This window comes from Hypomesus nipponensis, chromosome 28 (assembly GCF_054491055.1).
Source record: "Hypomesus nipponensis isolate SF chromosome 28, ASM5449105v1, whole genome shotgun sequence".
In the NCBI taxonomy this organism is placed as follows: domain Eukaryota; kingdom Metazoa; phylum Chordata; class Actinopteri; order Osmeriformes; family Osmeridae; genus Hypomesus; species Hypomesus nipponensis.
The window spans coordinates 12,961,840-12,985,837 of NC_140388.1; the positions used below are offsets into that span (position 1 = coordinate 12,961,840).

General features: G+C 49.8%; 1 protein-coding gene across 1 annotated transcript in view; it reads right to left on the reverse strand.

Moving 5' to 3' along the window:
- Positions 1-2,200: 2,200 nt before the first annotated feature.
- Positions 2,201-23,998, reverse strand: part of pdzd2 (PDZ domain containing 2) — a 40,659-nt gene continuing 18,861 nt past the window's right edge. The window contains exons 5-25 of the mRNA XM_084694950.1: positions 23,588-23,720; positions 22,848-23,039; positions 19,735-19,870; positions 18,630-18,778; positions 17,725-17,844; positions 17,518-17,632; positions 17,106-17,179; positions 16,683-16,908; positions 16,388-16,505; positions 15,616-15,748; positions 13,802-13,883; positions 13,576-13,679; positions 13,233-13,404; positions 12,161-12,969; positions 11,838-11,982; positions 6,913-9,856; positions 6,537-6,654; positions 6,077-6,178; positions 5,544-5,811; positions 5,210-5,344; positions 2,201-4,543 (exon numbers count right to left, since the gene is read on the reverse strand). Of these exons, the coding sequence (XP_084551076.1) occupies positions 4,362-4,543; positions 5,210-5,344; positions 5,544-5,811; positions 6,077-6,178; positions 6,537-6,654; positions 6,913-9,856; positions 11,838-11,982; positions 12,161-12,969; positions 13,233-13,404; positions 13,576-13,679; positions 13,802-13,883; positions 15,616-15,748; positions 16,388-16,505; positions 16,683-16,908; positions 17,106-17,179; positions 17,518-17,632; positions 17,725-17,844; positions 18,630-18,778; positions 19,735-19,870; positions 22,848-23,039; positions 23,588-23,720 (6,457 nt within the window). The 3' untranslated portion in view covers positions 2,201-4,361. The remainder of the gene's footprint in view (positions 4,544-5,209; positions 5,345-5,543; positions 5,812-6,076; positions 6,179-6,536; positions 6,655-6,912; positions 9,857-11,837; positions 11,983-12,160; positions 12,970-13,232; positions 13,405-13,575; positions 13,680-13,801; positions 13,884-15,615; positions 15,749-16,387; positions 16,506-16,682; positions 16,909-17,105; positions 17,180-17,517; positions 17,633-17,724; positions 17,845-18,629; positions 18,779-19,734; positions 19,871-22,847; positions 23,040-23,587; positions 23,721-23,998) is intronic.

A 23,998-nucleotide genomic window follows, 5' to 3' on the forward strand; every position in this document is an offset into this window, starting at 1 on the left:
AAAACACACATACTAACCCCTTTGGTCATTTGATCCAAAACACACATACTAACCCCTTTGGTCATTTGATCCAAAACACACATACTAACCCCTTTGGTCATTAACCCCAAAACACATTCTAACCCCTTAGGTCATTTTATCTAAAACACATACTAACCCCTTTGGTCATTTTATCCAAAACACACATGCTAACCCCTTTGGTCATTTACCCCAAAACACATATTAACCCCTTTGGTCATTTTATTCAAAACACTCCGTTGGTAATTTTATCCAAAACACACATGCTATCACTTTGGTCATTTGATCCAAAACACACATGCTAACCCCTTTGGTCATTTTCCCCAAAACACAAGTTAACCCCTTTGGTCATTTTATCCAAAACACACATACTAACCCCTTTGGTCATTTGACCCAAAACACACATCCTAACCCCTTTGGTCATTTACCCCAAAACACTCATGCTAACCCCTTTGGTAATTTTCCCCAAAACACACATGCTAACCCCTTTGGTCATTTTCCCCAAAACACAAGTTAACCCCTTTGGTCATTTTATTCAAAACACACGCTAACCCCGTTGGTTATTTACCCCAAAACACTCATGCTAACGCCTTTGGTCATTTACCCCAAAACACATTCTAACCCCTTTGGTCATTTTATTCAAAACACACGCTAACCCCGTTGGTAATTTTATCCAAAACACTGATGCTATCCCTTTGGTCATTTGATCCAAAACACACATGCTAACCCCTTTGGTCATTTCATCCAAAACACTCATGCTAACCCCTTTGGTAATTTTCCCCAAAACACACATGCTAACCCCTTTGGTCATTTTCCCCAAAACACAAGTTAACCCCTTTGGTCATTTTATTCAAAACACACGCTAACCCCGTTGGTTATTTACCCCAAAACACTCATGCTAACGCCTTTGGTCATTTACCCCAAAACACATTCTAACCCCTTTGGTCATTTTATTCAAAACACACGCTAACCCCGTTGGTAATTTTATCCAAAACACTGATGCTATCCCTTTGGTCATTTGATCCAAAACACACATGCTAACCCCTTTGGTCATTTCATCCAAAACACACATGCTAACCCCTTTGGTCATTTCATCCAAAACACACATGCTAACCCCTTTGGTAATTTACCCCAAAACACATTCCAACCTCTTTGGTCATTTCATCCAAAACACACATGCTAACCCCTTAGGGCTTTTACCCCAAAACACACATACTAACCCCTTTGGTCATTTCACCCAAAACACACCCAAACCAGAGTGTGACTTATACAATGACCAGGGCGTAAAGTAATATTAACAATTACAGGTAAGAAGAATCTATAAATGTATTGACCCCCCTGACCTGTACCTCTTTTGGGGGGGGTCCAAGTGTTAATTAGGGGGTCAAGCCCCCGTCATACGAACCCTGCACTGTTGCTTGTTGTTTATGATCATTGACCTATGCACTTTGTAAAGCTGTCTCTTGGAAGTCTGCTAAATGAATACATGTAAATGTACAAATACTAGGTTACTGGACTTAAGTAGATTTTTGGGTATCAGTGCTTACCTCACAATTTTTCAGACAATTTTTTACTTTCACTCCTGAAATTTTCAGCACACATCTGTACTTTCTGCTTCTTAAACCAGTCTTGTTACTTTAGTTTTTATCTGTATTTGATGGCCTGATCGATATTATTTTGTCGGCGTCAAAAAAGGTTTCCTGGTGTAGTGTGGTTACCTGGTGTCTCTCGTATTCATGTATTAATATGATATGAGGTCGAGTTACTACCTAGTAGTAATGGCTACTTTATACTTATGTCAGAGCCCATACTTCTTAACTATAATTTGAATGCAAAAGTTTAGTCAGTTCTTCTACTTTTACTAGTCTTTTTAAACACGAGTATCAGTACTTCAACCTGAGAGAAGGATGTGTGCTTATCGTGTGTACACTGCTGTAGGCAAAGGGAAAGTACACCTGGGTGAGTGGTAATACTGTAGGTCGTCTTCAAACTGATTTTCCATGACTCATAACTTAAACTACTTAGGTGGCATTTCAATGTACACTAGATTGAGTTAAACATGAACTTGACCTCCTGTTGACCTTTAGAACTGCGGGGAAGGCAGAGCGACATGACTAGATCATACATGACATGGCTGATGCATATCGTGGGTCAGCATTAAATCAAAATGGTCTTAAACAGATACAATTAAATCAATTTATTATAAATGTAAATCATGTCACCCTGTAAAGCAGACAATTTACATGCTTTAATAATACCGAACGTTTTGCACATTATTGACAGATAAAAAAAAAAAATCTTTCAAAACAAATGTCAACAGAAATGCCATTGGTGAATTTTCCCCAAAATAACCCATCTCTTTTTAACACTTGAATTATCCAATCCTAGAAATACAGGTATTGCAAACCCTGTAAGACAAAATATACACTACAATATAAATATACACTATTTAACAGTCTTAAATGTTTGAGTGAGGATAGATGGTATAAGACAACATCTTATGTTTTAGTGTGATAACACAAAATGAGAAAATATACCCCAGATTATTTATATACAAGCAAGGAAACAAGACTTTGCCATAACATAGGCTGATAACCAGAAGCCCCAAAACAGCCTTTAATTTCCTTTAAACTTATAATATTTAGATATTGTTTTTTATTTTACTGTGCCACATCATCTTTGATTGTAGGTCAATATTGGAGACCATGTCCGGTTTTAAGATGAATATAATTTGTGATACAGCTTGAATACACGATATAACCAGTCACCCATAACCTTTCAAAATGACAGTCAATGAAAATGACAAAAGGAGACACCGTAAATCCTGCCATGCTATTTAAAATACACATCTTAGCCAAAAACTATGGTACAATAATACAACGAAAGGTTCATAAAACCAAGACACAAGAGTATTTACAGTTCGCATCTGAAAAAGAATTGTGCTTCAAGCTTTCTGTAAGAGCTGGGTGCGTTGTGGTTTTAACAGCCATACAAGTCCATGCTTGTGCTTAAATCAACAAGTTATGTTGATATGTATGATTCCTTCCCCTGTTACCAAACATAAAAGTATAATAAATAAAATTATATTGGGGGTTATTTCAACAAGACGCTACTATATAACCTGCTGACAGTTCCTGATAAGAATATGAAGTTGTCATTATTTCTCTGGATTTTAAACAGAATAACAGCAACAAATGTACATTTTTCCAGGAAAATGCCCAACATTAATGATATAGTCCTGTTCTGTGTCTACGAAACCAGGTCCCCTTGAGTTGGTACCAAACGGTTGGGGGGAGGTGGGGGGGAGGAAATGAAACTGATATCACGAGACATAGGTGTGTTCTAACTTCCTCAGTTATGACTTACACAAAGAGCAATGACAGTTTGTGAGGTCTTGTGACGCACAAGAATAAAAGAAACTGAAACTGATTTGGTCATGTGCTGTTAAAAGCCACGCATCCATGACTGTTACCAAGCTCACATACATCCACAACATCCTGTTTGAACTCATGAGTAACTTATCAGTTCAAACTTTGACAGTAAACACACATGATTTATCAAGTAGCGTGACTGAATTTAAAATGATGAATTGTTGGTCGGTCCACTTGGGTTGTGAACAACAGGGAGAATCCGAATACAAGTTGTAGGAAAACAAACAAGTTCGAGTGCAACTACAAAAGTACTGTAGTGTTCCTACAGTTAAAAAAAATACAGCATTTTTAAGGAGAAATGAAAGGCCCTCTAAAAGGTGAACCTCTCCACCAAGGTGGTAGTATCGACCCGTGACAGATATGGATGGTCAGAGAAAGGGAATGAAAGCTTTAAAAGGCAAGTGAGGGTAAACAAAGATCACATTTCAAGAGTACGGATTTCCGAGTGATAGCTCCTTATACGTGTGAAGCCTTCTTTCTGAAGTCTTTGTTAGCACACTTCTCTACTCGGGGGTTCAGATTCTGTTTCCAGTTCTTATGCAATCACACCAACAGTCTTGTCAAGTTCACGGTGAAAGATGCAAAAGCCTGATTGTCGTTTTTTTCTGAGGTCTAGATAAATGGATACACACAGCAGTAACAAAACTCAACCAACACAGACCACAAACGTTCTGCATTGCATTTCACACAGCACCTGTCAACACACAAACCCCACGCTAAGCCGTCCAAGAGTCCATAAAAAAGTATAAAAGTGAACAAACAAAGCCTTTAGATCAGTCTCGTCAACACTCAACTGAAAGAGGCGTGCTTGTTTGAGCTTGTTGTGGAGCACATGTGCCACCAGTCCACCAGGAGCACATGTGCCACCAGTCCACCAGGAGCACATGTGCCACCAGTCCACCAGGAACAGAGTCACACTGAGCTGCTGGGAGCACAGTCACTGGGTTTGCGGATGACGAGCTGGACGGGGCCTTCGCTGGCGGCCTTGATGACGTTCCAGGCGTCGTAGTGCATGAGCCCCTGTAGAGACCGGCCGTTGATGGCCAGGACTTCGTCCCCCACGTCGATCACCCTCGACAGCTCTGCAGCGCCGCCTACAGCACAGGAGGACAGGGTTGAATAAGAGCTCCAAATAATAATATATTGATTGATATATTGAGTAGATAGTCAACACTGGATATTCATAAAAAAGCAAAACTTTCAGGGTTCTGCTGTATTCAATCTTTTTTTGTTTGTTGGTAATGAACCATTTTATAAAGAAAATCTTTGGGGAAAATCTAGTATCAAACCTGATTACACATTTTCAACTTAGTATGGAAATTAATTGTTTTCTTGGGGAGGGTACAGTATTCCATTATGTGCTGATGATCCAGGGGGCGGGGTAGGAGATGAACTCCCTGACCTCAAGCAGCTTCAAACATCACTCCGGTAAATGCTGCCCTCTAGAGGTCATAAGACAGTACTGCAGTCCTATTGCTGTGTGTGTGTTTGTGTGTGTGTGTGTGTGTGTGAATGCACGAGTTATTTTTTGATATACACTCAGTTGTGTGTATCGTTGTGTTTCACAGACAGATGTGGTGCAACACAACAGCAATTGTGTACAGTCTGTGCTGTTTGTATAACACAGTCTGTGCTGTTTGTATAACACAGTCTGTGCTGTTTGTATAACACAGTCTGTGCTGTTTGTATAACACAGTCTGTGCTGTTTGTATAACACAGTCTGTGCTGTTTGTATAACACAGTCTGAGTATCCCTCTCACCGTTGAAGATGCGTTTGACGTGGAGCGGCCGGTCCCCCAGGGCGGATGCTTTCCCCCCCTCCAGGCTGAAGCCCAGCCCAGCCGAGGTCTTCTGCAGCTCCACCCTCACGGCTCCGTCTGGGCCCACCTCCACCCCTGGAGGCACAAGGGTCAGGAGAGAAAGATCATTTAAGAATGAAACTCATATAAGCTGCTGGATCGACGTGTCGCACCCATCTATGATGAACCCTGCGCCTCTGTGAGACTCTACACTGATTCTCCTGCTGCACTTACAAAGTGCTAAACTTGAAATACTGACACACATGAACCTAACTCTGCTTATGGCTTCACTTACCTCCTGTGGTGTCCAGGGCGTTGTTCTTGGGGCAGGTGTGTCCTGGGTGGCTGGACAGGTGTCGTCTAGGAGACAGGTGAGCTTCCCATTCCTTGCTTCTGCGGGTCACCACCAGGGCCTGCGTCTTCAGCCGGGCCTGGTGCAGGTAGGACAGGGCCTCTCCGTGGGTCGTCCCCTCCAGACTGGAGCCGTTTATGGACAGGACGTAATCCCCCCGCTGAATGGTACCTTCCGTTCCAGCGACCCCCGTGAGGAACACACGATGGACCTGCACCACATGTCATAAAGGACAGAGGAGTTTCAGTGAACGTTTTTTTGAAAGATATATTTTGGGGAGTTGAGGTAAAGCCAGTCTAGGAACATGCACTCATCTGGTGAGCTGAAGAGTTTGTGTATCGTCACACTGCGAGAGAAATGCCTGGAGGTTAGGACACCTATGTGAGTAATTCTAGAAATGTTGTGTAGCTACTGTAGCAGAGAGCTGAGGGCCAGGGGTCCGACAGGATTGGAACGTGGTGCTGTAGAACGCTCACCGTGACGGCCTTCTGCTCCAGGTCCATCCCTCCGGCAATGCTGAAGCCCAGCCCTGAGCCCTCCTCCTTGGTGAACACCACAAAGTGAGTATCATCTTTCACCTGGAGACAGAGAACAGATGCATCGTTTTGACACAGTGAGGGTCAAGGACAAAAGTGTCTTTAATTCAATCCACTTTGCTTTACTGACATGGATGTTCAGGTTCAATAATGTTCTCAAAGCAGAGCACAGTGAGGGAATACCACATGTAATTATTAACACATCCCAGAATTATCATCAACCACAAACAATTACAATAATGCCAACTTACATGTAAGAATATAGATAAGCTTTTAATATGAGCTTTAAACACATGACAAAAGTAGAAGTCTGCACAATATCACGCATTCAGTCACTGATATTCTTTCACCGTGGCCTGTTCTAGGACTTGCAGATGTAATGACACCAGAGGGTGGTTACCTCAGAGAGAGCCTTGGCTTCTTGGAGCAAGACCAGCACATCTGATTTGGTCGTCAGAGTGGCCAGGACAGCTTGCAGCCTGCTCTGGTTCACAGGGGAGCTAGCCAGCTCCTTCAAACTGCAAGAGAGGAACACCCATGTCAAGTTTATGACTGACTTATGAATCGACACAGTATTATCATTTATTATTTTAAAATTATTATTTAGTATTACATAGGCAGGATTATTTTTGTGTGGTAGAATTTCTGTATATCTTATGCATGAGGCGATTACATTGAAAACAGAAGACAAATTGAATGTATTTTATTTAATTTTGTTTTGGCCATTAAGACAAACAAAAATGTTAAATATGTTGATGTCGTTTCCCATTCCTCACCTGATGGACCAGCTATGTTGGTCTGTTTGTGGTCCGTTGGTTTTCCCCTGGAGGGAGCGCCCGTCTGCCTCCGCCTCTCCCCGGGTCGACCTGCCCAGGGGAGCTGCAGACTGCAGGCTGCTCTCTGTGGAGGCCAGCTCGGAGCTCCTGGTGGGGTGAATCTCCAGATGGGTTTTAAACGTGACTGTCTCTGGATCGCTGGCAAAGTCCTCCGTACAAAGCTTATCCAGCTCAGGCATGCTGAGAGCCCTCAGTTCTCTCAGCCTGGAGCGGGAGAGGCCGGCGTGGCCCCCCGCATGGCCCCCGGCGTGGCCCCTGGCCTGCCTGCTTCTCAACACCGGAGGCGTCTGGGGTGGAGGCGGGGACGCCTCAGGGAACGCTTTTGGCATCTCGAGAGCGTTGTCACCGGGCGGGGGGGCTCTGGGCTGGCAGCTCTGGGCTGGCAGCTCGAGGGTTATGAGCACCAGGCTCGATGGAGGTGACGCGGGCGGAGGCGACGCGGGCGGAGGCGACGCGGGCGGAGGCGACGCGGGCGGAGGCGACGCGGGCGGAGGCGACGCGGGAGCGGCCGGGTTGAAGTTGTCCATGCAGGAGCTGAAGCTCCGGCGTAGAGAGCGAGAGTCGACGGAGATGACCGAGCCAGGGATGTAACCCGACAGCCTTCGGCTGAGCGGGGGCTTGGACGGCGAGCCGTACGACTGGACCTCGAAGCACCTGACCACCGGCTTATCAAAGCTGGCCAGGTTCTCAAAGGATTTGATCCGTTGCCGGACAGAAAAGGGGTTGTGGTCCGCTGGCGCGCCGGTTTCTGAGGAGAAACTACGACGCTCCATCGTCTTAGAACAGAGTTTGGATCGGTTCGATTTGACGCTCGTAGCGGTCTCTGTTGTGCTTGAGTTTTTCAACGGCCCGTTGTTTGTGGAAAGATTGGTCTCAGGGACTGGTTCTACGGATGTCGCCTGTGCATAGCTTGTGGTGCCGTTTGTGTTTTCTGGTTGAGGTGTGGAACTGGGAGCATTAGGGGATGAACAGGGATTAGTGCTGGCGTTTACATCGTTGTGCAGTGTAACACCCAGAGCTTTTGAGTCCTTTGAATTCACGGTTTCCTTCCGCGGCAAAACAGGAGTCAACGAAGATGAGAGTCGTACCTCGATGAAAGTCCTCTGGGTGGTTGAGGTCTCCACTCTCTCCTTCTGCAGGTAGACCACCTGGGTCTCCTGATGCTCTGTACTGGGACCAGGATCGTCTTTTGTCTTGGTTGACTGAGTTGTTTTTAAGGATGTGGCGTTGGTCTTGGTCTTATCAGGGCAGCGTTTCGGTGATGCCAGGCTGTTGTTCTTATCGAGCTGTTTACCCGTCTTAACCCCACTGGTCAAAGCAACCTTCTTGGGTTGTAGTTTGGGGGACTGGACTGGGGAAGCGGTGGGCCTTCTAAGAATCGGACTTTCAGCTCTCACTGGTTTTGGAGAAAGCTGCTCCTGATGGTTGGATTTACTCTTGATAGTGAGGCCCTTCAGTTTGGGCGTGGTGCTCGATCTTGGTGTTTTGTCCTGTAGTTTGAGCCTGGAGCCAGAGGGGGGCGCTGCGCCGCCACTGAGAGGGTTAGCTGCTGCCCTGAGAGAAGGACTCGCAGGGGGGTTCTGCACTGTTCTAGTTTCATGAGACACTACGACTTTCTCTCTCTCCTTGTCTCTCTGCGTTAGCGGAGCGGGCGATCTGACGCCTGATTTCCCCTCGCTGCAGTTGGAAGACTTGGGCTCAGCCGAGAAGAGGGATGACGGTGCGTTGTGTGATCTCCCTGGAGCAGAGTTCAGTGAAGCGTTACAGTTCAGCCTCCCTCTCCTGTCCTGCCTCAGAGACGTGATGCTGAGGGCTCCCGGCGTGGGGGAGGGGCCCGGCGTGGGGGAGGGGCCCGGCGTGGGGGAGGGGCCCGGCGTGGGGGACGGGCTACAGACACTCAGCCGTACCTGAGCGGATGCAGCAGGTGCCACAACGCTGTCGCTGGGGGCCTTGGCACCATTAACCCGGCACTGTGTAAGCCCAGCAGCCGGCACCCTGTTCTCATCCTTAGAAGACTCCTCCCTCCCCTCAGAGGAGGACTCCTCCCTCCTCTCAGGGAAGGAGGAAGCTTCCGGCTCAGCGGGCAGCGAGGCACCTGAGGGCTGACTGTCACGCGGAGCCGCAGAGAGGAGAGGGGTGTGGCCTTTGTTCTGGATGGAGACAGCGGCAAAGTCTCGTACCACATCAAAGAGGCCGGGGTCCTTCGTGTCGAGGCTGCCGGAGGTGAGGGGAGGCTGGGGAGACAATGCCTCGTCTGTCGGCCCTCCCGGGGGGCTGGGATGCTGATCTTCACTGTAACAGAGCTCCACTTCCTCCTCGTCAGAGTCAGTCTCCTGGGGCTGGAGGCCCGGCCTTGCCGTGTTGTCCGTGGTGGTGGAGTCGCTTTCAGAGTCGCTGTCCTGGGCCATGTCGTACATGTGCTGGGTCCCAACGCCCAGCCCCTCGGGGCCCACGCCGTTAGAGAAGCCCGCCCCCTCTCCTGTGAGGGGATGGAAGTTTCTGGAGTAATTGTTTAAGAATGTTTTGCCCACTGGCAGGAGGGGAGGTTTGTTTTCTGTGTCTAAAATAGAGAAATTCAGCAGATTGGGACGCGTCGGAGCCTGAGTGGTGGTGTGGTCGTGTCCTGGCAGGCTGATGCTGTCTGAGGCCGTAGTGTCGGTTGGGAGTTTGGCAGACGTGCTTTTATCAGGGGAGGAGATGAGCTCGCTAATGACATCGTCTATGTTGGTGACGGGGATCTCGCTGCTGTGGTCGGTTTGGGCTGCAGGTGTGAGTTTGGTCTCAGGTGAGTCGCTGCTTCCCAGAGCGCTGGGCCCCTCTGGAGCTCTGGAGGGCCCCTCACACCCGCCTGACGACATCATCAGACTGGATAATCGATCTACAGCTAGGGACAGAGAGGATTTCAAACTATTCATATGTATTTTGGGGCATTTTTTCATGCTTTGTTGGACAGTGTGTAAATGAAGTGAAACGAGAGAGAGACGCAGAGAGGGAGAGGCAGAGGCAGAGGCAGAGGCAGAGGCAGAGAGAGAGAGAGAGAGAGAGAGAGAGAGAGAGAGAGAGAGAGAGAGAGAGAGAGAGAGAGAAAGAAAGAGAGAGAAAGAGAGAGAAAGAGAGAGAAAGAGAGAGGGCGGGGCGGGGTGACATGCAGGGCCCAGGGTGGATTCTAACCCGCTGCAGGAAGGCCTCAGCCTATATGGTCCACACACTTATCTGGTTAGCTACCAGAGCGCCCCCAGAGTGTTTTTAGGGCTTGTCCCCCAAAACATCTTTCATACATGTCACAAAGGAGAGGACACCATAATTGATCAAAATCATGTGATTAAATAATCCTTCACATTTGATGACAATGTGGATTCGTTACTAACAGCAGCTTTCCTGCTCTCTTCAGAAGCCTCACAGGGAGCCTGGTTGCGTCATGGCAACAGCGCAAGTGAACCAGTGAGTAAAGGAGTGCGATCCCGTAACCAAATCCACCACTAATATCAAGTTGAAAATCTGGTGAAGAAATCAACATTCCAGCGTCATAGCTTCCCCTGGTGCTTTTGTTCTGTCTAGTAACCCTCACTCTTGGATCCAACCAAACAATCCTCCGCTTCTGCCTTCAATGAAAACTTACAAACTCCAAGTCCCCCTCGGCTGCCTCTGCTGCCTCTGAATTCTGCCCTGCCTCGTGTTCCCAGACACCAGCCTGTGTATCATGCTGGAAAAGGTCAGCATCTTCAGATATTTCCCGTTTGAGAGCTTTAACCAGCTTCTCAGAATGAGGCCGAGTGCAGTGAAAGGCCCAAATATAGAAATCGATGGTGTTTTGTAAGTATTGTTATACAGTCATGAACAGAACCATTAGAGACAGATGATAAACCAGGCTCAGTTACTTTCATTCAGATGAATGCTCAGGGTGGTCGCTGTTAGTGCTTCTCTACAGGTTACTGACTAAGCCAGTTGATTGTAAAACTCAATCAGTCTTATTACATAAATCAACTTAATTAGCAGTGTGTTGGGTAGGTTGGAGACTTCCTAGTTTTTTTCATCTGTACCAGACTTCCAGCAGGGTCGGAACTTTCTGTCTCGACTCAACCGTGGATCGATCGCACCAGGTCACCACCAAAGCAGGAGTACAACATCATTTTATGTTCCGATATGACCAATGTTTTTGTCTTTATGGGGTAAAAACACATTCTGAAACTCACAACAATCATACATACACCCCCCCCCCCACTTAAGAATCTCTATAAACAGAAGCACTATGCAGATCTACTAGCAAGCCATCTACAGCTACAGAAGCTACGGCTCAGCAAGCTAACGCACGAGGAGGGGACAAGTGTTTCTACAGAGACTACGGTTAGCTACTGTAGTTAAATGAATCAATAGTCACCATGGATACAAAGCCAGCTGGCTGCGAGGCCCTGGGAGGTGAAGGGTACTGCCAAGGGGAGGGTAGTCCTACGTCTTAAGGCAGCGTTGGGGGAGAGACAGACTGGTCTCTTTAATGAATGCCCAGCATCGTGTGTGAGGAAGTGAGGTGAGGGAGGACAGCAGACTACTGGAACTCATGTCACTGGAATATTTTGTTTTATCTTGAGAAACTGCTGGACATGACCTAGACAGCATGTGGAATCATCTGGAGTATTGGTTGTTAGTTTGGTCAGGTTAAAGGTCATTCATACAACGACGTCAAGATAGTGTTGACAAATACGTTAAGTGTGTGAATGAATGATGTATGGATCACTGACACCCACAAAACAAACCTCTGCATTAACACCTAGTCATCTCATAGGCAGCTGACTGGAGCAGGGAATTCTCAACTAACAAGCAACATCTAAGTCTGACCCAGATTCAGACGAGGGGCGTCGGTGACTCACCTGAAACTGGTCTCCTGACTTCCAGGATGAGCGTGACAGGAAGGTTGTTCATGAGCTCACAGATCTCCTGATGACTGGAGGAGCACAGGAGATGCTCCCCGATCGCCACGATCTCGTCTCCCACGGCCATCTTACCCTGGGACTCCTGGAGGAACAGTGAACAGGCAGAAATCACATTGTCAAACGCAAACTTCCCAGTATTATAAAACTGTGGTCATGCTAATTACTTAAATTAACTCACTAGATGAGCCATTTGTAATAAGCAAGTGTGACTAGATAAAGCCCTACCCTCTGGTAACAAGTGTGACTAGATAAAGCCCTACCCTCTGGGCAGCCCCTCCTGGCCTCAGTCCCGTCACCAGCACCTGGACAGGAGAAGCCTTGATCTCCAGGTCCAGACCAAACGACTCATCCTCGCTCCTCCTCAGTACCACCGTGTCGGTGCTCCAGTTCCCAGGCTCCCCCCCGGCCTCTCCCTTCCTGCCCTGCTGGGCCCTGGGGAGGGAGCCCCTGGGCTGGGGGCCCTGGGGCTGTGGAGAGACCTGGGACAGCTCCTCAGGTTTCCCTCTCTGCTGAGGCGAGTTGGGCGCCTCGATGCTCATCATGCTCTTCACCCGGGTCACGGCCTTGTGCTCCAGTTTGGGCGAGCGCTTTGACTCCAGCTGGCCCCCCGCCTCCCGGGGGCGTTGTGGCTCCTTTACGCCCAGATTGCTGGACACGCCCCCGCCGCACGCCTCCTGGTCGAAGTGGCGAATCGGCATGAAGGGGGAGTCAGCACCCGGGGGCAAGCCCTCGTCCGACTCCAGGGAGCTGTCCCTCGCCCCCCCGCGCCTGTCGTCCTGGCTGTCCTCGTCTACCTCCACGGACGATGTGGCGATGACGACCCCGGAGTCGTTCTCCGGGAAGCGGGAGCGACGGGCGTCACCTGGTACGGCGGCCCTGCGGAACGCGGTTGCCGAGGCGCCGGCGTTGTCGTCGTCGTCGCTGGGCTCGTCGTCGTAGCAGATGACGCGGCGCTGGCGGAGGAGGGGGCTGTGGAGGGAGGACCTGCTGAGCTGGCGGGGGGGCTGGGCCTCCCCTGGGGGGGGCGCCGGGCCCCCGTCTGCTACCAGGCTGGACACATCTTTGAACACTGTGCAGGACAGACACACGGTGTGTGAGATACGTGGAGTTTCTCTTCATTTATCATGATGATGTCATTAACCATCCTCATTCCTCTGAGTTTCCGGTTACAGACATTCACATTTAAACTGCTGTACATGGTGTTACTCTTGTCAACACCAAAGATAATATGGCATAGGTTAGTGGTATAACTAAATAACCCGTAGCTGTTCGTAGCATTCGATAAAAGCGTTGGAGAAATATGAATGAATATACAGTCTGGATATCCAGTACCGTGTTGCTGGGCAGAGGGCTCCTCCAATGAGACGCTTCTGCAGCAGGCCCGCTGGTGAAGACCCTCCTCCTCGCTGGAGCCCATCGCCATGGTTTCCGCCTGACAGGAAGTGCTGGGGGCTTCCTGTGAGAAGTACTGAGACAGCTCCGCCTCCGAACTCAGGGACCCCTGCTGCATCAGGAGAAGCAGTATTAAAAAACACAGGGACACAATTTGGCACAGTATTAAATGTGGGCATGTGAGTTGAGTGGTGATATGTAGTGCCGTGGTAGTGGAGTGTGCAGTTCCGTGTTGATGTTGAGTGGTGATATGTAGTTCTTGATGTGACAGTGTTGTGTTTACCCTGCTGGCCGGCTCCAGGAACCTCTTCATGGTCCAGCTGAGGCCAGGAGAGCCCTCTCCCTGCCTGGCCTTCACCGTGGGGGACGGGCTCTTGGAGGGGGGACCTGGGGGGAGACGGCAGGAGGGGGCAGAGGTCACAGCAAATGTGGGAGCCTGAGAACGTTTACTAGGAAATAAACGGTCTTAAAACATGATGAGTTATTACTGGTGTACGAGCAGGACTGACCCAGAGACTGAGAGGCTGGGCCCTCCTTGCTGACACTGTGAATGGAGCGCACGATCACGTCATCCATCTCCTGCTCCGACATCTACAAACAAGACACAACATGCAGGAAAGTTCAGCCATATCCTTCACAGCTCCTGAAACTGCACCTTCCAACTGGGCCAGGCTTTGGACAGCTGTCACCACTAGGGGGCGATGGACTTGAGGTGCTTACTATTGACACTGACCAAGAATAAGAATGATTTTAAGAAACCTTTTATTTACTGTTTCTTGGCACTGAACACGGTAATACTATTTGAGCTGTGCATTTCATGCATGTTTTTTTGAATAAAAGCATTTGATAAATACTGTAAGCTATGCACTTCTGGAAATCATTTCCTTGATGTATGAACCTGGTGTCCCCCTCCCTCCCTCCCTCCCTCCCTCCCTCCCTCCCTCCCTCCCTCCCTCCCTCCCTCCCTCCCTCCCTCCCTCCCTCCCTCCCTCCCTCCCTCCCTCCCTCCCTCCCTCCCTCCCTCCCTCCCTCCCTCCCTCCCTCCCTCCCTCCCTCCCTCCCTCCCTCCCTCCTGTTGGTCATTTATACACCCTGCTCATCCATCTACTGTTGGCAGAAGTTACCAATAAAGGAACATAATCACCATGTCATGCATCTTTAGACATCACATTACACTGAGCAGAGCTAGCAGCATGTGCCGTAATGACAGAGTGCTGCCAGGGCTGATGCAGAGATAGTGTGTTATCTTCTTCCAAATGTGCTGTTCAAAGCTGGCTGTTCCCAGCGTTTGATTGCGTTGATAGCAAGCCGAAAAACATGAAGCCTCTTTACTGCTGTGGCTGGAAGCAATTCCCTCTCTCTCTCCTCTCCCCTCACTCTCCCTCACTCTCTCTACTCACTCTCCTTCACTCTCTCTCCCCTCTCTCCCCTCTCTCTCCCTTTCTTTGGGGTTCTCCCTCAGCAGATCCTCCACTTCCTCTCCAATTCAAATCCTTCCCGCTTCCTTTGGTCAGCTGACACACACAGCCAATCAGGCAGCAGATGATACCACGCCCCCTCTCTCCTCTCCCCCCCTCCACCCTCACCTCTGTCTGGCTGGATTGTTCATGCTGGTAACTGTCTTGGATGAGGAACTAGCTTCATTAAAGAGCCAGCGTCAAATCAAGTCACAACGAAATTCAAGCCTGTTACACAATTAAGATGACCTTCGACCTTCCTGTGTTGCCGTGTCTGGTGTGACTTCCTGAGCAGGTCATGACATGAGAACCGTACCTTCATAACGCAGGGTCTGCTGCAATATCAGACAGTCTACAGAAGTAACCCAACTCTGCATACGTGTTATCATTTACCAGTCTGGAAGATTTACTGACATGCCTCTGACACTTCCCAGACACTCAGAGAGATGAATGGGGTGTTAGGTTGTTGAGAGTCATTTTCTATCGAGCTTAAAAGGTTAAAAAAACAAAACCTGAGTGGCCCTGCAGGGAAAGTAAAGCTAATATTACACTTCCTGTCTGGGAAATGCTGGGGACCTTCAGAAGGCAAGAACATTACGGTAGTGACACGTGGAGGAAACGTGTGGAATTCCTTCATTAGAAGATGACCAGAATGGGGCCATCAAAGACGCATCTAGTCATCTGAGAAGAAGGAAGGTACGTAGTCTCTCTTCCTCCAATCTATCTCTCCTCTCCACTCTTTCTTCATAACTCTCTTCCTTCCTTGGTGTAAATGTATTTAGTGCATTTGGGAGAGAAGATTTTGTAAGGATTGTACAGTGTGTGTTACATGGGGGTTAGTGTGTGTGTGTGTGTGTGTGTGGTACCTTGGGGTTGGGGTGTCTGCTGATGATGAGACTGACCGGTCCTGGTCCACACTCACTCAGGATGGCGTGGGCCTCGCTCAGCGCAGCGTGACGCAAGCTCTCAGAGTCCACCTCCAGGACCTGGTCTCCACGGCTACAGACACACACACACGTACACACACAAGCTTATCACACACACACATATAAAATCATATCTTCAGGAACTTGTTTATGAAATGTTCTGCTGCATACTTGACAACACCCGCATTACACGGAAGATGCAATGACATGACTTGACATGTTTGAAACCAAAACAAACACGCTATCAGAACGTTCCTTCAGCGGGAGAATAGCTAACCCTGCATCACAGAACCCCAACCAGAGCAGCTTGACGTCGCACTTTTCCAAAAGGAAAACTTGGCAGAAGATGTATCCACAACCACCCACCAGGCTGAGCTATGTGCTGATCTGCAGGGGATTCCAACATTCCCCACGTTGGCCCCTGTGTTCTCCAGGGCTCACGGTTCCTGCCTCTCCCTTCCTCAATTACAGCTAATGGGCTGCAGCAGACAGCCACGAGAGAGGCGTATGAGCGTGCCTGTGTGTGTTTGTGTGTGTGTCTGTGTGTGAGGCCAGACAGACCGTCACAGGAGAAGCTACAGCACAGAGGAGGGAGAGCATCATTTGAGAACTGATGAGAACTTTGTTACAGGCAAGGAACCAACTAGTGTACTGTTCCAGGGTCGAGGTTGACAGAGGTTGGTGTGGAGGCTGGCGTGGAGGCTCTTCCTACCTGAGTCTGCCGTCCATCTTGGCCACAGAGCCAGGGGCCAAGCTGTGGATGTAGATGCCAGGAGCAGAGTTCTCCAGGGTCAGACAGCACGCACCGATACCCAGCCCCACCCCCAGCTCTGCACACACACACACAAAGGAGAGACATATTAGACATTCGGATAGCAGGCTGTGCTTGAAAATGAAATCAACAGAGAGACAACAAAGGAACCCAGGTTGGATTCAAACCCAGGCAGCTGTGGTGAGCTGCCACAGTGCCCCCCTGCATGTCAAACGAACCCAAAGAGAGCAAGCACCTTTGTTGAGCGTGACCTCCATGATGATGCGGTCCTTGGGGCCCGGGCCAGGGGGCCCGGTGGGGGCCCTGCGGTCGGCCTCTTCGGGGGCGGGGGGGACGGGCGTGCCCCCGCTGGAGTTGGGGGAGCCGGCACGGCTCAGCAGGGTGGGGGTGGGGCAGGGCGTCAGGCTGGGGCTGCGGAGACGAGTCCTCACCGTCAGGGTGACCACGCCTTTCTTCAGCTGCTGCAAGGGGGGGGGGGGGGGGGGGGGGACAGGCTGAACCCTCACAATTCAACGTAGAAAACACCTCAACTTATCAATGCTAAACTATAGAGTTGGACAAAGCATGACTGTTTGACTCCGATTCTTCTTTGTAATTTATGATCAACAAGACCAGGAGCAGCGCAGAGAGGTGAAGGTCTCTGAGGAGGCGTGCTTACCTTGAAGGTCTGGATGGCCTGCTGGTGGGTAAGGCCCAGCAGAGACTCTCCATTCACCTCCAGGATCTCATCTCCTGGTGGAGGAACAGGAGGGGGAGAGAGAGAGCAGAGAGAGATGAGAAAGGTGAGGGAGGAGAACAGTTAAAGAAAGCAGATTATGACACACCAAGTTGCCCTCCCTCCCTCCACCCACCCTCCCTCCACCCGCCCTCTCTCCACCCTCCACCCCCTCTCCCTCCCTCCGCCCTCCGCTCTCTCTCCACCCTCTACCCCCTCTCCCTTCCTCCGCCCTCTCTCCACCCTTCACCCCCTCTCCCTCCCTCCGCCCTCCACCCCCTCTCCCTTCCTCCGCTCTCTCTCCACCCTCCCCCCCCTCTCCCGGAGGCTGGACCGTTAGCACCCTCCCTCTCACCTTCTTTCAGTCGGCCGTCGGCCACAGCAGCTCCGTTTGGGAAGATGGTCTTGACAAAGATCCCCATCCGGCCCCGAGCAGAGTCCTGCCCTCCCACGATGCTGAAGCCCAGGCCCTGGAACCACGGCAACACAGCGTCAGGTTCACATCGTCATAGCAGCAGCATTACAGTCTGTCTGTGTGTGTGTGTGTGTTTCCACTGCTCACCTTGCCCTGTCCTTTCATCAGGACGATATTGGAGATAATGGAAGGTTGGGCCAGTCGCCATGGTGATTCCACTTGAACTGTGCTGAGCGAACGAGCCGACTTCTTCACAATCTGATACTCCTGAAAACAGACAACGCTGACTTCAACAACCTCCGGTTGTCAAGAAACGAGATCTCTTCAACAATCACTAATCTGAAGTCTATCACATCAAAACCAAATAAAACTTTATTCATATAGAACAGACATTCCCGACCTTTTCCACTTTGCGGCCCACTTGCATAGCTCAAATATTTTTGTGGCCGACCAACACATCTGTTGCGCTTATCACACGTTTAACAACACCAGGAGGCAAACAGCGGCCAACTTGGAGTACCCTGCCACACCACTAGTCGGCCGCGGCCCGCGGGTTGTGAACCGCTGATATAGAGCATTTCATACCAAGAGGCAATGCAAGAGTTGTTACTGTTTTGCATGAGCGTTAGCATCAATGTTGCTAACAATGTAGCCCAGCAACATTGAAAACATGCAGTACTCGTACTGTACTTGTATCTGGCACAGGTGATTGTAGGTATATTTCCATCATGCTTTCAAGGGAAATACCATTTTCAGCCAGCTGGGAGGTTTCTTGCATTATTTATCTGAGTAGATAAATTTATCTCCCTGTGCTGACAGAGGGACAGACAGACTCAGAACCACGAGTGTTTCTGCTGCCAGAAAACACCCTTACCCACTAAGCTGCAGTCCTGCAGCGGTTACCCCAACCACTCCCAAAACCTTCTGTCCTCGTCACCACCCCTCTTTCTGACCCACACGCCAAAAGACACGTCGAAAAACCCTCACAGCTAACAAACCAGCCTTCTCCCCCAACCACCCGTCACGTAACACCGGCAGAGTTCGATACCGACCTGGCGGACTCCGGCCGAGTCCAGCTGCTGAGGGAGGGAGTGTTTGCGGCCGCTACGCGTCGGCTTGTCGGCCATCTCTCCACCCGCCTCAGCCCTCTCCACCATCAGCTCATCGTCCTCGCCCACAGACTCCAGACGACTGCTTCCGCCTGGGGAGAGACGGCACGCAGCATCAGCCAGCTGAGGTCCACAGAGAGAGAACGCTCATGTCTAGAACACGGAAGACTCGCATCTAGAACACGGAACGCTCGCATCTAGAACATAGGGCACAGTTCCAATCCCAGAGAACACCCTGGGACACTGTACTGAGGGAACTCAAAGTGGAAAAGATCCTATCATTCAAAATAAATAAGAACATGAGTTTGGTTCAATAATTAATGATAATGTTTTCATTCAGCTGACGCGTTATTTTCTCTTTTTTGTTTGTTTGTTCATTTCTGCTTTAATAGACAGTTTGTAAGTGAAGTGTGACAGGAAAGGCAGAGAGAGAGAGAGAGAGAGAGAGAGAGAGAGAGAGAGAGAGAGAACGACAGAGAGAGAGAACGAGAGACAGAGAGAGAGACAGAGAGAGAGAAAACGAGGGAGAGAGAGAGAAAGAAAGAGAGAGAGAGAAAGAGAGATGCAGCAAAGGTTTAAAGACATTCTAACCCAGGTCTTTGTGGCCTCCATGATACAGTTATCTGGTGGTCTTTTTTTAGTAATTGTAACTTAACCTTTTTTTTCGATTTTCTTTTTCCCCCCCAATTTTTTTTAAAAACTACTTAACTTAGAAATTATATTTTCCCAACCTCAACTTTTTTCAAAAATATTTTTTCTTAAATACAGTGAAAGGAGAGAAGAGAGGAGGAGATACATTATAACATATGTTACTTAAATAATAAATGACTTTGTTTTTATTTAGCCAAAGGACACACAGGGGAGGGATTTGAGGTGTTTGCTTTCAAGAGGAGCGATTAAACAGCCAAGCGTGAATGATGAAGGGAACGCTTCACAACAACATCAGGGAGCTGTCTACCTCTGTCTGAGGAGTGTGTGTGTGTGTCTATACATACACACACACACACACACACACACAACATATGTGTGTATGGCCGAGGTTTCTCACCTTGTGACCGGCTGCGAAATTTCATGGGTGTTGGACTTCTGCAGCAGCCTTTAGACCCTTCCCCCCGGCCTTTATCCTCACCCAGTCCTCTCTCTTCCCCCTGGCCTTTATCCTCCAGCTTCTCCTGCTCCGTCAACTGTAGAAGAGGAACACTGATTAGTGTGTGCTGACATCGTATTAATATGGACATCCCCTAGACCTGTCCCTGGTGGACCTGTCCCTGGTGGACCTGTCCCTGGTGGACCTGTCCCTGGTGGACCTGTCCCTGGTGGACCTGTCCCTGGTGGACCTGTCCCTGGTGGACCTGTCCCTGGTGGACCTGTCCCTGGTGGACCTGTCCCTGGTGGACCTGTCCCTGGTGGACCGTGAGGACTGAGTGGCGGTTTCACTGGAACACAGCATGTCTGGTGTGTGTGGGTACCATGTGCTGTGTTTACCTCTCACAGGTCAGACACTTGGTAATGGCTCGTTGAATGTAACATTCCTCCACGACTGACCCATGTCCTGACCCCACATGGGGGAGGGGGGCAGAGAGTAAGACAGAGAGACACAGACAGAGACACAGACAGAGAGACACAGACAGAGACACAGACAGAGAGACACAGACAGAGACACAGACAGAGAGACACAGACAGAGAGACACAGACAGAGAGACACAGACAGAGAGACACAGACAGAGAGACACAGACAGAGCGAGACACAGACAGAGAGACACAGACAGAGCGAGACACAGACAGAGCGAGACACAGACAGAGAGACACAGACAGAGAGACACAGACAGAGAGACACAGACAGAGAGACACAGACAGAGAGACACAGACAGAGAGACACAGACAGAGAGACACAGACAGAGAGACACAGACAGAGAGACACAGACAGAGCGAGACACAGACAGAGCGAGACACAGACAGAGAGACACAGACAGAGAGACACAGACAGAGAGACACAGACAGAGCGAGACACAGACAGAGCGAGACACAGACAGAGAGACACAGACAGAGAGACACAGACAGAGAGACACAGACAGAGAGACACAGACAGAGAGACACAGACAGAGAGACACAGACAGAGAGACACAGACAGAGCGAGACACAGACAGAGAGACACAGACAGAGCGAGACACAGACAGAGAGACACAGACAGAGGGACACAGACAGAGCGACACAGACAGAGAGACACAGACAGAGCGAGACACAGACAGAGAGACACAGACAGAGAGACACAGACAGAGCGAGACACAGACAGAGCGACACAGACAGAGCGAGACACAGACAGAGCGACACAGACAGAGAGACACAGACAGAGAGACACAGACAGAGCGACACAGACAGAGCGACACAGACAGAGCGACACAGACAGAGCGAGACACAGACAGAGAGAGAAATAGAGGGTTTGATGCTAGGGAAAGAGAGAGACAGAAAGAATGTTGGGGAAAAAAACCTTGCAGGCCCTAAGGTAAATGTCCCCTCCCTGTCCAAACTTTGCTCAGGGCACCATGGCAACCCCTGAGCGCTGAAAACACAAACACAGCATGAAGCTTATCTTCGGAGTTTGGGTCCATCAGATCTTTCAGTTCACAGGCTCGCCATAAATCGATTCTGAAAATTCCTCCTAAACCTTTTAGTCCTTTCAAAGCGTCTTGTGTTGACACGGTCCTAGACTCTTAGACATGGTCTCTGCTCCACATCACCAGCATCTGTTACTGCATCAGCCCACATGACAGCTTTCAGATCCTAAACTAGGGCTGTAAATCAGGACATATTACCATATCGTACTGTCTGACTCAATGTATTTCCGTATAAATATACACACACACCCTATCTTAAAGAAGTGGTTTGCATCCACCCTTACAGAAGCTCAGCACTCTCATGCTCATACGTCGTACTGTGCTCCTCATGGAGACACACAGAACTGAGGAAATACTTCCAAGTGAGATTGACATGTCAGATTACAGGAGTGAAGTGACCAGTGATCCCGTGGTGAAACCCACATCACCAAGCCCTCACATACACTGAAGGGAGCTCTTCCAACCAGCAGGAAGTGAGCAGTTAAATAACAGAAACACCCTCTGTCTCCTTGCAACAGCAGCCAGCAGAGCGTACCCTCTAATGAGTTTACATAATCGTGGGGGAAGTCTAAACTCTGCATTTGAATATGGAACAATGTTGTTGAGCTGGTGGTTAATGAGGGATGCGTCATGTGCTGGTGGTCTGTCCCCTGGCTGTCAGGCTGCCATGGAGACCAAGCCTGGAGAGGCTGTGACACACCAAGAACCATCTCAAGACATGGTCACACGGTCATGATCGATGTAACCATGCAGAGTGAGAGGACAGCAGGTCAGGGGTGAGGCTGCATGCTCTACTGAGGAGACAGAGGCTCGAGGGGCTGGGGGAGGCTAGAGGAGGCCGGGGGAGGCCGGGGGAACTGCTCATGTCATCTCTCCTAACTTGGCAGCACTTTGTTGTGACTCAGGAGGGAGAGATGGGGGGAGAGGCAGAGAGGGGACAGAAAGGGGGAGAGAGGGAAAGAGAGAAACAGAGACTGAGCAAGCAAGAGAAAAAGAGAGAGAGAAGAGAGCTTGTTGTGGGGCGAGTGACCCACTTACACAGCGCTAACAGACCCCCTCCCCTTCCCAACCCATCACATCACATCCTTCCCAGTTCCTTCAGACTCTTAATACACACACTATTGAAACCCAATAGCCAGAGGGACTTCCTGGACTGAATGTGTAATCTATGACATGCACATGGCCACCACTGCTAAGAGAACAGTCAAGAGACCCTGCCTGATCGACTGTTCACACTAATGAAGAACGACATTTTGGAGGGAAGCTCATTGGTGGGTAGCAAGCGGATGAATAATTTCACATCCGCTCTTAAAGCAAGGCTGCATCAGCCAAGTGAATGTGAGGGGATCTGTGTGTGCGTGTGTGTGCGTGTGTGTGCGTGTGTGTGCAAGTGTGCCATTAACAGGAGAGAGAGAGAGACACACAGACTGAGTGACAGAGAGAGAGAGAGAGAGAGAGAGCACGAGCGGGAGGGAGGGAGAGAGGGAGGGGGACACAGACAGACAGACAGAGAGGGAGAGAAAGAGACAGGTAGTCTGGGACGTACAGAGTCATGGCTGGGAAGAGAGTCCTCCCTGGTGGCCTCCAGGCCCTCACCCCCCTGGCCCTCCTTGGGGAAGGGCTCCTTAGCGATGTCCCTGGAGGAGGCTAGCCCTGGAGGGCAGGCGGCGGCGCAGGTGCTGACCAGGTCTGGCAGGCTGGTGGACGGATACCTGTGGAAGTCCACCTCCGACTCCTCCTGGAGGGAGAGGGGGGGCAGGTGTGTGTTTGAGAGATGCAGAGAGACACTGGTTACACTGTACCACCAGCCTTGAGGATGGTACAGTAGAGTGAGTGAGTGAGTGAGTGAGTGAGTGAGTGAGTGAGGGGAAGGAAAGATGATGGGGCATTAAGCATGACTGTATGAGTGTGACAGAGAGTAACTGTGTTTCTTTCTGGAAGACGACGCATCTCTCTACAAGCCCTCTAAAAACTCTCCTGTTTAATTTTTCAGACCCTTCCTGACCAGACTGGAGTCTCAGTCCACAGAATGCTCCAGAAACACCGCAGCAACAACGGAGGAAACACAGCACTGAGTCAGGGTTGTCAGAGCGACACTTCCTCAAACAAGCTAAGCGGCTGTAGTCTAGCCAGGGCATTAGAGCAGGGAGCAGTCCAGGACCAGGGAGACTGAGTACAGAAGGATTATTCACAATTCCTCTTTTGTTACATTTAAACAGGGTGAGCGTGTGTGTGTGTGTGTGTGTGTGTGTGTGTGTGTGTGTGTGTGTGTGTGGGGAGCCTCACCCTGCTGGCCACCACCAGCTGCACCAGGCCCTCTGTGGCCCTCAGGATGACCACGGCCTCTTGGTGGGACAGGCCAACCAGAGACTGACCGTTGATCATCAGCAGTTCATCACCTGACCTCAGACGACCGTCCCTGCAACACACACACACACACACACACACACACACACACACACACACACACACACACACACACCTCTTTAATATACTTTTTAACAGGCGTTGCAACCATTGCTTCAGTTCTGGTGGCAGACGGCTCCTTTCCGTTTCGTTAACTGAAGCCATCAAAGGTCGGCCTCTGGACTAGAAACATTTCTCGTTTAGCCTCAAACCTTCACCTTGGGGGCGGGTGAGAGAGATGTTGTTCCAGCCCGGGTGCTGACCTGGGACCAGATGAGTAGCGTGGTCGAG